The sequence below is a fragment of the Bison bison genome, unplaced genomic scaffold, assembly GCF_000754665.1.
Source record: "Bison bison bison isolate TAMUID 2011002044 unplaced genomic scaffold, Bison_UMD1.0 scf7180017864151, whole genome shotgun sequence".
Classification (NCBI taxonomy): Eukaryota; Metazoa; Chordata; class Mammalia; order Artiodactyla; family Bovidae; genus Bison; species Bison bison.
Genome location: NW_011494723.1, coordinates 239,424 through 254,026, shown reverse-complemented (window position 1 = coordinate 254,026; position 14,603 = coordinate 239,424). Strand labels below are relative to the sequence as shown.

Sequence of the window (14,603 nt, the reverse complement as noted above, 5' to 3'; positions counted from 1 at the left end):
GAGAAAGACTTTTTCAGATATATAAAAGCTTAAAAACTTCATCACTAACAGACCTACATTACAAATGTTTAAATAAGTTTTTCAGGAAGAACAGATTACATTAGAAGGAAATGTGGATCCATACAGAAATGATAGGCACCAAAAATGGTAACTATGTGAATAAATATATATATTTTTGTTAATCAAATCCCTTTGTTTAAAGCCTAAATAAATCAATACATGTGGGGGCTTCCCTAGGGACTCAGCTGGTCAAGAATCCTGCAATTTGGGAGACGGGGGTTTGATCCCTGAGTGGGGAAGATCCCCTGGAGAAGGGAAAGGCTACCCCCTCCAGTATTCTGGCCTGGAGAATTCCATGGACTGTAATAGTCAGTCCATGGGGTCACAAAGAGTCGGACACGATTGAGCCACTTTCACTTCACTTTCATATACACGTGGACTTCCCTGACAGTCCAGTGGTTAAGAATCCGTCTGCCGATGCAGGGAACAGAGGTTTGATCCCTGGTCTGAGAGATTCCATAAACTGTGGGGCACCTAAGCCTGCGCAGTGCCGCTACTGAGCCTGCGCTCTCGAGCCCACAGGCCACAGCCGCTGAAGCCCGCGCACCCCTGAGCCCATGCTCCGCAACAAGAAGCGCCACCGCCATGACAGGTCCAGGCATCTCTACTAGAGAACGTCCACGGTCAGCAACAGAGACCCAGCACGGCTGAAAACAAATACAATTTTTTAAAAAGAAATGAATCTATGTTTTTGTTAAGTTTGCACTATATGCAAAAGTAAAATAAGAAAAATAGCACAAAAGTCGGGAGAAGAGAAATGAAGGTATATCGTTCTAGGTTTTTATACCTTATGTGAAGCAGCATAACCCCTGAAGGTAAATGTCATAAGCTAATGATGATACTACCGGCCTTAAAGCAACCACTAAAATAAGAGTTAACGGTTAATTGTCAACAAAGGAAATAAAACTTAGAATAATGAAAACCACTTGATTAGTCACAAAAAAGGCAGAAAAAGAAAATGGAACAAAGAAGAGATGGCACAATAAAAATTAGCAAGATTGTAAGACTTAAATTTAACCATACCTCATTAAATACAAATTACCTAAAGACTCCAACTAAAGAGAGTATCAGATTGAAAAGTAAGCCCAATTCTATGCTACCTGCAAGAAAAGCATTTTAAATATAAAGACACAAATAAGTTAAAAAGAACAAGGTGAAAAGATATACTAACACTAATTAGAAAAAAACTAGAATGACTATATTAATATCAGACAAAAATAAAACTTCATGGCAAGACAAATATTACTGGTTAGAAAGATAATTTCCTAATGATAAAGTGGTCAATGGTTCAAGATGATCTAACAATCCTAAATGTTTATGCGCCTAATATGACTTTGAAAAAACATGAAGCATAAAGTGACAGGACTGCAAGAAGAAATAAACAAGTCCACAATTACTGCAAAATTGCAAACCCCTCTCAATAACTGATCAAATGATAGAAAGAAAATCAGTAATAATATAGAAGACTTGATAACACCATCAACCAACTGGACCCTAATTTATGCTTACAAAACATTCCATCCATCAGTACTCATTTGAATACTTACTTGAACGCGTATTCATTTGAATATTTGAAAGAATACTCATTCTTCCAAATATACACAAAGCATTTGCTAAGACAGATCAAAAATTGAGCCACAAAAAAAAAAAAATTTGAGCCATAAAACAAATACCAATAAACATAAAAGAATTCAAGTACATTCTGTGACCACAATGGAATCAAATTATGAATCAGTAATAGGAATATCTTTGGCACATTCTCACATATCTGGAAATTAATGACATATTTCTAAATACCCAAGGGTCAAGAAGAAATCAAAGGGGAATTAGAAAGTGTTTGAACAGAACCAAAATGCAAGCTTATCATATTAAAACCTGTGCGTGTCTGTGCGATGCCAGTAAACCAGTGCTTAGTGGGAAACACACAGGGTTCCACGCCTTTATCAGAAAAGAAAAAAGGTCTCAAGTTAATAACCTCAGCATCTACTTTAAGAAACTAGTAAAAGAAATGCCAATTAAACCCAAAGAAGGCAGGAAGAAATAAAGATCAGAGTAGAAATCAATAAAATATAAAAAAGTTTAAATAAAATACAAAAAAGTTTAACCAGTTTTAAATAAAACTGGTTAAAACTCTAGCCAAACAGATGAGGAAAAAACAAACAACACAAACTACCAATATTAGGAATTAGAACTTTAACATCACTACAGATGTACACAAGTAAAAAAGATACCAAGAATATTTATGAAAAATTTATACTCATGAATTTGACAAATTAAAACAAATCTAAGAGACATAGCCACCAATACTCACCAGATGAAAAAGATAATCTGCCCTTAGTACAGTATAAATTAAGAAAATTAAATTTATAGTTTTTTTTAACAGTGCTCAAATAAATGGATACCTATGTACAAAAAAATAAAACTTCAACCCATACATCACACTACATACACAAATCAAACAGAACAAGACTTAGATGTAAAACTTAAAACTACAAAGCTTTAACCAGAAAATTTATGTGGCCTTGGGTTCAACAACAACAAAAAATTTAGAAATGATGCCAAAAGCATAAAAGACTGGTATATCATCAAATTGAAAACTTCTCTTCAAAAGACACTAAGCAAATGAAAAGTCACAGCTCAGGTGGAGAAAATACACGCAAGTCATGTTGTATGTGCAATAAAGGACTTATATCCAGTTATTTTTATAAATAACTCTCAAAATTCAGTAACAAGAAAATGAACAAAAAATTTTAAAATTAGAAAAAGGGCAAAAGGTTTAAACAGACACTTCACCAAAGAAAATATAGGGATGACATAAAATCACATGAAAAAAATGCTCAACATCGTAAGTTGCTGTTGCTGTTTTTAGTTGCTAAGTCATTAGGGAACTGCAAACTGAAACCATCTATTAAAATGACTATAATTTTTAAAACTAACATGCCAAATGCTAACAAAGATGTAGAGCAACTAGAACCTTTATACACCACCAGTGGGAATGTAAAATGGTCTGGAAAATAGTTTGCCAGCTTTTTGAAATCCTAAATATCCAATTTACATTGTGCCATGTGCTCAGCCTGAGTCTCTGTGACCATGTGGACTGTAGCCCACCAGGCTCCTCTGTCCATGGGGTTCTCCAGGCAAGAATACTGGAGTGGGTCGCCATTTACTCCTCCAGGAATCTTACTGACCGAAGGATCAAACTTGCGACTCCCGTGTCTCCTGCACTGCAGGTGGAGTCTTTGCCTGCTGAGCTATCCAGGAAGCCCGCAACTAACGTTATGATCCAGCCATTCTACACCTAGGTATTTGCCTGACAAAATACAAAGCATATAGTCATACAAAGATTCATACATCAATGTTCACAGAAACTTTATTTGTAAAACCAGAAGTGAAAAAAAAAGTGTCCATCAGTAGATCAATGAATAAACCCATATACCTATAGGACAGGATACTACTTGGCAATAAAAAGGAATTATGAACTAATGATACATGCAACAACATGAATGAACCTCAAAATAATTATGCTGAATAAAGGCCAAAACTAGAGTACATGCCATATAATTCCATTTATATAAAACTGCAGAAAGTACACACTAATCTAGTCACAAAAAGCGCTCAGTGGTTGCCTGTGGACTGGATGATGGTAGTGACAGATTACAATACGTCAAGAGGAAACTTTTGAGTGGTAGATATGTCATTATCTTGATTTTACTGATCGGTCTATAGTGCATTAAAAGTTATCAAATTATACACACTATGTGCTACTTACTGTTTGTCAATTAGTACCTCAATAAAGCTGTATAAAAAACAACTTACAGGAAAGTCTATTTTACACCGCAAAACCCTGTATAAAAGTGAACACATGGCAGAAGTATCCTACTGGAAAAAAAAAAAAAAGCTGATCCTGCTGCCAAAATTATTTTTAAAATCACACCCTATCTATTTTTCTTTGGGGATTAAGTGTCCATAGCAAACAGAAAGTATCAAGCACATTCAAAGACTTGCCACTTGGTGGTGATAAAATCAATTATCTAAACTTAATTCAACAAACTTTTATTGGGCACTTATTATGTGCCAGACACCATGGAGAGCAGAAAAAATAAACAAGATAAAAGTTCCTTGCCTGTATACCTGGTACTTTTATAAAAAGGGTAAAATCTTGACACAAGCTAGAGCATTCTAACTGCTTCCCACCCTCTTGGGGGTGGGAGGGGGGGAGAATTTCTAAAGGTACTAAAAAAGGAGAAAAGTTCTCTATTTGGAATAAAATGGTCTTAAATATTTGCTAAGATGCCTAACTAAGTAATTATATTTATAAAACTTCCAATGACAGCCTGCGACAGAAACTGCAGATTTTTTTTTCCTTTACCAAAGAAACCATGTCCCACACAACTCACTAAAAGTACTCTGGGAACCACAGCAAATTATTTAGAATAAACTTACTGACCTCTTAATTTAGCAGAAATTAGAATAAAGTTGCACAATACAATGGCAGATAATTTTTAATTTTGTTCCTTACTGGAATTGGATTTTTATCTGTATTATTATAATCTCTATTTTCAAAGACTAAAGATAAAACATTCAACTAATATTTGAAATTTAGGCTTTAGGGACAAAATCCTTGCCCTAAATCTCTATCCAAAACTGGAAATCCAACACCTACTATACACAACATACATTCTGAGCTTTAGCAACTATGAATTTTTAAGCTAAATTTAACAACAAAAAAGTTACAAAATTCAGTTTCTTTAACACTATTCAGCATATAAGTAATTTAAAGTTTTTATCAGAGATGTTACCTGCAGGAAATGCCAGAATAAGCCCAGAAACTCTAATGAGAAATATGTAAACACCCACTGGATGTCTCCACTTGAACCATCCACAGACATCTTACACTCAGTATGTTTTATCCTAAATCTGCTCCTCTGATATTCCCAGCTGTAAGACAACCCCTCCACCCAGTACCTAAATGTCTCTTTCACCATCCCCATGCTACCTCCTAAAACCCCTCAAACCTTCCCCCGACACTGACCCTTCATCATTTTTAGCCTGGGTTACTAAAATAATATTCTGATCACTCCTCCCCAATCTAGTCACCTTCCAATAATCTGTGTAAACTGTATAGTATATAACAACTGACAAAAATGACCTTTATAAAATGTATGTCTCACCATACCACACCTGAGCTTAAAAATCTTCTGACTCCACCCTTTCCTTCTACAACTATGCAACACCTGTCACTCCTCAATACTTCGTGCCTCGGGCCCCTCTGAATTTCCCTGTTCCTCAAAGCCTTGTGCCTTTGCGTGCTGTGTGCATTCTGTTCCTTCTACCTAGAACACCCTTTTATACCTTCTCTGTGCAAACAACTTCTACTAAGTCCTTCAAAAGGACACAAGTAGAGCCTATCCAAACACATCCAATCTGCATTCCACCTAACCTGATTTAAGTTTCTTTACTCATTCACATTTACGTAGCACCAACTAGATTTGGAGATAAAAAGTGCTGGTGGAAAAACATACATCATAAAAAGTGTCTGACTAACTAGTAATGTCATGTAAGTCAACGATCATAGAAAAATGTGACAGAAGTGTACACAGGATCTTGTATGAGATGTCAATCACAGTTATTTCTTCAATAGTTATATAGTGAATGCCTGCACAGTGCCAGGCACTGAGCAAGCTTCTGGGTACAAATAAGTAAGATTCAGTCACTGTCTTCATAGCAATCTAATTGGGGGTTAGGACAAGGAAACAGATAAAAGCAACGTATGATTTAATAAATATGTAAACAGTTGCCAAAGCAGACCCTAAAGGAGATGGCTACCCACTATAGTCTTCTCACCTAGAGAATTCCACAGACAGAGCAGCCTGGCGGGCTACAGTACACGGGGTGGCAGAGTCAGTCGCACATGACTGAGCAACCAACACTTCCACCCTACATGAAAGGGGTCAGGCAGGATGAGAAATCAGAAAGACTTTAACTAGAGTGACATACAGCCCGAGACCTGAAGAATGGCAATGTTACCTCAAAGAGGGTGTATGTTCTTGGCAGAGGGTATGTGTTCTATGCAGAGAGTAGTTTCATTAATGGCTGCAACCCTGATCGACAAGCAGTGACTAACAGTTTCGACACAAGAGCAGGAACCAAATCAGATGATGTGTGTCAGTCGCTCAGTCGTGTCCAACTCTTTGCAACCCTATAGACTGTAGCTCACCAGGATCCTCTGTCCATGGAATTCTCCAGACAAGAATACTGCAGTGGGTTGCCATTTCCTTTCAGGAGATCTTCCCAACCCGGGGATCGAACCCAGGTCTCCCACACTGCGGGCAGATTGTTTACCATCTGGAAAGCCCCCAGTGACTACAATGTTTTTAAACCATGCTCAGGAATTTGGGAGTTTGGAGTTTACCTTGAAGACAATTATTTACCACTAAAAGTCACTAGAAAGTTCTAGCAGAGGAATGCCATGTCAGACCTGCCTTTTCAAAACCAACACACCAGCTGGAGAGCCAAGAAAGAACAGCTGCAATAATCCACAGAGGAAGCAATTCATGGTGGCTTGAACCAAGGCAGCGGCAGTGGGATGAAGAAAGGCAGATGGCTTAGAATGCTAATTCCAAGGTCAAAATGACAGGACGTCATGACTGATTAGACGTGGGAGGTGAAGGGAGAAGACTCGAGGACAAAACTGAGTGTATGTGGTTATTCACCGAGAGGGAGAATACAGAAGAGAGAATGTAAACAGTGAGTTTTATTTGGGGCATGTTAGTCAGTCACGAAGGAGAAGGCAATGGCGCCCCATTCCAGCACTCTTGCCTGGAAAATCCCATGGACAGAGGAGCCTGGTAGGCTGCAGTCCATGGGGTCACTAAGAGTCGGACACGACTGAGCGACTTCACTTTCACTTTTCACTTTCATGCATTGGAGAAGGAAATGGCAACCCACTCCAGTGTTCTTGCCTGGAGAATCCCAGGGATGGCGGAGGCTGGTGGGCAGCCGTCTATGGGGTTGCACACAGTCAGACACGACTGAAGCGACTTAGGAGGAGCAGCAGCAGCAGCAGTCAGTAATGACTGTGTAACTCAGAGAAATGTAGAACACAGGTGGTTTTAAGAGTAACAAACCACACAACTTCTGAGAGTGAAGACAGAGAGACACTGAGGATAGTACAGCTCTCAATAAAGGGCAGGCAGAACTACTAATGCTTCTTAAGTGCATCAGTGTGCCAAACCGTGTGAGACAGGAAGGCAGTACAGGACGTATAACGAGGATTTAATGAAGGACTTCTCTTATGCCAATGACTACAGACACGCCACAGACTGTGCAAGAAACAGTAAACAAATTTCAAAAGGATTTCCTTCCTTTCATTTAGTCTCAGCAACTAAAACCCATCAAAGCAAACAATATTTAAATTCTTTCCCCAAGTCATGTTTTTATTAAATCACAGATTGAAATGACTTATTAAAATGGCAAACTACTGTGCTATGTCAAGAATAAAGAACTCAGCACACAGAAAGTACTCAAATGTTTGTTAAACAATGCCAGAAAAATAAGGAAGACATATTCATTGTATCCTAAACCAAGAAGATACTACCATTTAATAAGATCTAGTCTAAGAAAAGGACTTGCCTGTAGCTCAAACAGTAAAGAATCTGCCTGCAATGCAGGAGACCAGGGTTCGATCCCTGGGTTGGGATGTTCTCTGGAGAATGGAATGGCAATCCACTCCAGCATTCTTGCCTGGGGAATGCCATGGACAGAGAAGCTTGGCAGACTACAGTCTATGGGGTCACAAAGAGTCAGACATGACTGAGCAACTAACACATATACAGTCTAAGAAAATTCTCCAGGGAAACCTACCAGATAATAAGAATATCAATCTTTCTTAAGCACAGGATTTCACAGGACTATAAACGTATCTAAAAGGAGCTGGAAAGGGCCAAATTTAAGCTACAAAATAAATTCTTCCTAAGAAAACCATTAAAAAAAAAAAAAAAACTCAGGAAAAAAAAAATAACAGGTGATTTCCCAATTGTTTCAAGCTATTTTCAACAGAACCAAAATCTACCACAATCACAGTAAAAAACCACAGGCCTAGAGAGAAATGCAAATATACTAACACAGGACTTTTCAAGTCCAAAACTAGAGCGCTTTCAGTGAACCCATCACTCTTCCTCTAATCCCCCTTCATTTTATTTTCCCTCTATTTTCTTGCTCTTTCCTCCTCAGTGAATACATACTCTGTGACAGTGTCTATGCCAGATACAGGTGAAACATTTCAGACCTTGCCCTCATGAGGATGAGTCTAGTCTACAAGCCTCAAGAAAACAAACATCAGTATTAACAGCACCAGTTCAAAAACCTGAAACTCACTGAATTTATTTAAACACGATAAGGGGGTGGATTTTAGTGAATATTTTCCTTCTGAAAAACTGAAATCTGTCATTTCCAAGGTAAGGACTATCTAATGTATCCTGAATGCCTAGAATAGTGCCTGGAAAAAAGCAGATGTTTAATAAATATTCTGTAAATGAATAAAAGAAAACTGCAACCCTCATAGGCACTGGGTATAAAGGCCAAAACCTACTTCTAACGATCTCTTTTCTCCTGCCTCCTTTGTGATAAGTCAACTTAGTCCATTAATTATCCTAAAGCAGGACAGCTTTTGCAGGGAGTGGCCCTATTTCTCCCCTAAAAATTCACAACACAATCTACGTGAGAAGATCTATCCTCATATAGAAGGATCTATATGAGAAGAAGAGTTAGCTGAACCTACTGTGGTAATCATCTCACAATACATATAAATCAAACCATCAGGCTGTGCACGTTAAGCTTATATAGTGATATGTCAATTCTTTACTTTCCTTTTGCCTTTTTTCCCTCCAATTTATTTTACATAACTATAGTGCTTTAGTATTTTGGGGCAGCTTTAATCTCTTTGTAGAAAAAGGCAGCAAAAAACAAATACTCAACTATTTCCAAACAAATAATAACCTTACAACTTTAAGACAGTCTGAAAGATCTTCCTTAACAATAATAATAACAGCAGTTAATATTTATTAAGCACTTATCTGATACCAGGCACTATTCTAAATGCCTTGCAAATATGAACTCATTTAATCCTCTCCACAACCCCATGATGGAAAATAATCATTAGCTCCCATCCTACATCATTAGCTCCTATTAAATCATTAGCTCCCATTTCTCAAATGAGAAAACTGGTGCACAGAAAGTTCAGACATTTGCCCAAAGTAACACAGCTACACAGCAGTGGAGCCCAGTTCTGGACTCCAGCATTCAGGCTCCGTCTCCTTCACCACTGTGAATGGTTTCACCACCTACCGTGATGGCTTCTCATTCATCACAACCACATGACTTTGGAGGGGGCTGGCCACACTATGCAGCAACCCAGTTCCCCAGCAGAGGAAGCACAGAGTTCTAACCATTCGACCCCTAGAGAACTCCCTGTGACTTCTAAAACAAAGTATTTTTCAAATTCTAAAAAACACTGAGAATTAGAATTTAAAACTCAACATTCAAAAAACTTAGATCATGGCATCCAGTCCCATCACTTCATGGCAAATAGATGGGGAAACAGTGGAAACAGTGGCTGATTTTATTTTTCTGGGCTCCAAAATCACTGCACATGGTGACTGCAGCCATGAAATTAAGATGCTTGCTCCTTGAGGAAACCAGAAGGGAAAGAGACACGTGTACCCCAATGTTCATCGCAGCACTGTTTATAATAGCCAGGACATGGAAGCAACCTAGATGTCCATCAGCAGATGAATGGATAAGAAAGCTGTGGTACATATACACAATGGAGTATTACTCAGCCATTAAAAAGAATACATTTGAATCAGTTCTAATGAGGTGGATGAAACTGGAGCCTATTATACAGAGTGAAGTAAGCCAGAAGGAAAAGCACCAATACAGTATACTAATGCATATATATGGAATTTAGAAAGATGGTAACGATAACCCTGTATACGAGACAGCAAAAGAGACACTGATGTATAGAACAGGCTTATGGACTCTGTGGGAGAGGGAGAGGGTGGGAAGATTTGGGAGAATGGCATTGAAACATGTGAAAATTTTTTTATATAAAAAAAAAAAAGTGCCTGATTATGTGGTGAGATCCAAGTCATTTATTGAAAGGAGACTGCCTAAGCTGTACGGTGGTTTATTTGATATATTTATTTGGGGTGGAATAAAAAATGAGGTACTACTTTTATTATTATGAAGAAATAAAATCCCTTTTCCCTCTCAAAAAAAAAAAAAAGATGCTTGCTCCTTGGAAGAAAAGTTATGATCAACCTAGATAGCATATTCAAAAGCAAAGACATTACTTTGCCAACAAAGGTCCATCTACTCAAGGCTATGGTTTTTCCAGCGGTCATGCATGGATGTGAGAGTTGGACTACAAAGAAGGCTGAGTGCCGAAGAATTGATGCTTTTGAACTGTGGTGTTGGAGAAGACTCTTGAGAGTCCCTTGGACAACAAGGAGATCCAACCAGTCCATCCTAAAGGAGATCAGTACTGAATATTCATTGGAAGGACTGATGTTGAAGCTGAAACTCCAATACTCTGGCCACCTGATGAGAAGAACTGACTCATTTGAAAAGACCCTGATGTTGGGCAAGATTGAAGGCAGGAGAAGGGGATGACAGAGTATGAAATGGTTGGATGGCATCATGGACTTGATGGACATGAGTTTGAGCAAGCCCCAAGAGCTGGTGATGGACAAGGAAGCCAGGCGTGCTGCAGTCCATGGGGTCACAAAGAGTTGGACACAACTGAGCAAATGAACTGAAATTCAAAAATGAATTTCACACTCATACCAAAAACCATATTCTAAACCTTCAAAATTCTACCGTACTTAACTACTGACTTGCAGGGAAATCAAGATGATGAATAACACCTACACAGGATCTACACACTATATGCCAGGCTTTGTTCTAATACATTTCCTTATGAATCCTAAAAATTCCATGAAGTACATACTATTATCATCCCTGTATTACAGATAAGGAAACTGAAACAAAGAGACATTAAGTAATTTGACTGATGTCACTAGTAAGTGTGAAGTTAGTTTTTGAAACTGGCTTGGCTCTCCAGAGTCCATGCTCTTAGCTGTTATCTTACACTGCTTCTCCATATGACAGACATTAACTTCCTCACCACATGACTTCCTAGAATCAAAGCTTCAAGCAAGTAGACTCAGTAGGAAAGTTACTCTATATCCTAGATCTCAACTCCGTGAGGTTCTAATCAATAGAATTGGGCTGTGACCCAGCATCCATAGTTTTAAAAGTACCACACGTGATTCCTAAGTCTTGGTTAACATTCACTGCCCTAGGTTTCTAATTAGACAGGTCTTAGCTGAACCTTGGAGAAGGCAATGGCACCCCACTCCAGTACTCTTGCCTGGAAAATCCCATGGACAGAGGAGCCTGGTGGGCTGCAGTCCATGGGGTCGCTAAGAGTCGGACAGGACTGAGCAACTTCACTTTCACTTTTCACTTTCATGCATTGGAGAAGGAAATGGCAACCCACTCCAGTGTTCTTGCCTGGAGAATCCCTGGGACTGGGGAGCCTGGTGAGCTGCCATCTATGGGGTCGCACAGTCGGACACGACTGAAGCCACTTAGCAGCAGCAGCAGCAGCAGCAGCAGCAGCTGAACCTTTGGGGTGGGGATGGGGAATAAATAAATACAGAGACACACATATACACTCTCTTTCACAAATATACGTGTGTGTTTTCTTTCCTCTCCCCCTTTTCCCAAAGAAACAAGACTGAGAAGTAGAAAAGCATAAGATAAAGCCAGAAAGTCAACACAGATTTTTAATGCCATGTTAACCAGCCTTGAGTATTATTTTAATGGTGACAATAACAAAATGAAGACTTTTCTGTTTGTTTTTTTTAAACAAGAGACAATCAGACTCGTGCATTAGAAAATAACTCTAGTGGTTGTGTAGAGAGGAGACTTTGGGCAAAAAGACTGTAGAAAAGAAGAAAAATCTGCAGAGAACTCAAGACTAAATGTCTGAATGAAGAGGATGCAGCAAATTTAAGAAATCTCTTTAAGGTAAAACTGGTAGGATCTGATTAGTCCTACCATCTTATTGATTAAATGCTGTTACAGAAATGGACATCTCCAAGTTTGTTTTACATGCAACCAAGTAAATGATGATGCCATTAACTAGATCTGAATTTGCTGAAGGAGGAATAAGCAAGTTTCACTGGTCACAACAGAATTATTTGAAAGATGGGCAGCCTTTGGCATGAAAAAAAAACAAATTTAGGTGCAGTGATGAGAATGGTGTAAGTTTGCAACGTGTGAGAATAAATGCGGTTTATAAATAAAGTAAGTAAAAGACGCAGTCAAATTATGAAACGTAGTGAGTGCCTGGAAGGAAAAGGTGAAAAAAGTCCTATTTCACAACTCCGCTTCATCATCGCAAAGGTTCTATCAAAATCAATCCACACCTGAAACAGTGAATGTAGTTCAAATAGAAAGGATCCCTTCTTGTAAAGTCCTAGATTGGATCAGTCCAGAAATAAAATCTTACTACATGTAATGAGTCAACGAGAAGATCAGCACCCATCCTAAAGACAAAAACAGACAACCAAAGACCGAGAAAACTCGAAAACGATGACCAACCCATCATTTAAAATATCCAGTATGCAGAAGGACGTACTTTCTTAATGCTTGTATCATTTCATATAATCTTAACTCCAATGCAAGAAATAATGACTAGCACCACATCCATTCTGGAGATAAAGACCTTGAAGGACAGAGAAGTCATGCTTCCTCAATTTCGCAAGGTCACAATTCAGAGTAAAAGTAGTGTGTTATTCTGCCTAGTAGTTCATACACTAAAGCACAAATGCTGTCACTCAATTCAAAATGGTATGCAGAGGGCAGCGTAAAGAAAATGAGTGAAATCAAGGAACAGGGGTAGCTATCCGCGGAAAGGAAATAATCCTTGGTATAAGATGAGTCATTACCCCACCCAACTGTTTACGAAATACTCCCGCAACTGTAAATGTTGCCAGTAGTATGCCACGGTAGTACTAACAGGCATTAAGACGTTCCCTTGGAACATGAATAGGCAGTATGCAATGCAATATCCTCCGCACCTAATCCTAACTCCTAACGAAAAACGAAGCGGTCAATGACCAACTCCGTAAAAATGCAGCACAGTCTCCCACGGGAACATTACAGCTTTGCGTCCGAAATAAATACCGTAACTAACGCCTTCCTAGACAAGGGTGGGATGCTGTAAATCTCCAGCTCCCTGAGAGGAAACATCCCTACTGCTCACCATCACCAATCAACTCGGCAATCTAGTAAAATAGATCCAATGCGCTCTTCTAAGTGCAGAGCGGCAAAGCACCTGTTTTCAGCTCCTCCCGAAGAGGACAAAGACGCCTTACCAGAGTGAAGCAGAGGAAGGCAGAGGCGAGTCAGTGACGCCTCACAGGAAGACAGAAAAATCCCTGGAGTCCGAAGAGTGACAGAAAGAACGACAGTCAGAGAAAATCGAGCCAGAAAAAGAACGGAATAGAGCAACCACCTGTCTCTTAGATAAGGCAATACAGATAAAAGCCTCTCGCCCTGGGGCAGAGCGGACCAAACACGCCAAGGCCTAGCTAGTCTTGGAATAGGAGCCAGGTCTCTTAATTCCCGGGCTGAGCCGGCATTCTCAAGAAAAACAGCTGACAACTAGGCATCTTCTCCTACATCCTCTACACGCTGTTCCCGATACAGAAAGGCCCTCGCAACCCTCCCCAGCCGGCCTCCAAGCAGCAAAAGCAGCCCTACCCGGAGAAAAACTGGAGTGTCCCTCCAGGGCCGTTACCTACCTTCCCGCTCACAACACCCGCCGCCGCCATGTTTCCTGCGCGTGCCTGTGATGACGTAGCAGTGCCTCACGTGTCTCCCGGACTCACAACAACATCCGGCAAAGCTAGACAGACATCCGGGCGGGAAAGGGGCGGGGAGAGGCGGGAAGGCGGAGGAGTGAAGGGGCGGGGGCGGGAGGAGCCGCCTGACGCATGCGCGCTGAGTAGGACTCGGAGGCTGTTTGGGTGGAGTCTCTGGCTCAAGTACCAGTTTAATTTTCCTTGGCGAGTATAGAAGTTGAAGTGGTCATATTTTGGGAGTTTGTCTGGGAGCGAGGCTGTGAGCTGTTCGCAGGACTCTTCAGCTTGATGAAGAGAACACCATATTATGGAAAGAACACCATACTGGGACCCAACAAACCTATGACTTTGTGACCATAGGCAAGTCACTTCCACCTTCAGCTTCAAAGTCTCATTTGTAAAATTGAAATAGGGCTGTAGTGAAGTTAACAGAATCCAGCCCTTTATCCGAGGCGCACACACAGAGACTTTTCGCCTTCGTGTAGTTTCTGACATTGAGTCTGGTGACTGCCACTGACATATGACCAAGGTATTTTGATAGGAACTGCGATAATACCACGCCCTCGTTGCTCCAGAGTCCAGCGCACAGTATCTCATAACTCCTACACA

General features: G+C 39.9%; 1 protein-coding gene across 2 annotated transcripts in view; it reads right to left on the bottom strand.

Annotated features, from left to right (window-relative positions):
• TBC1D15 (TBC1 domain family, member 15) overlaps positions 1-14,021 on the bottom strand; it is a 74,791-nt gene extending 60,770 nt beyond the window's left edge. Inside the window, exon 1 of one of the 2 annotated variants that reach the window (XM_010840940.1) lies at positions 13,935-14,021. In XM_010840940.1, coding sequence (XP_010839242.1) covers positions 13,935-13,964 — 30 coding nt within the window. In that variant the 5' untranslated portion in view covers positions 13,965-14,021. The remainder of the gene's footprint in view (positions 1-13,934) is intronic. The other variant, XM_010840942.1, reaches the window with a different exon arrangement.
• Between the last annotated feature and the right edge of the window lie 582 nt (positions 14,022-14,603).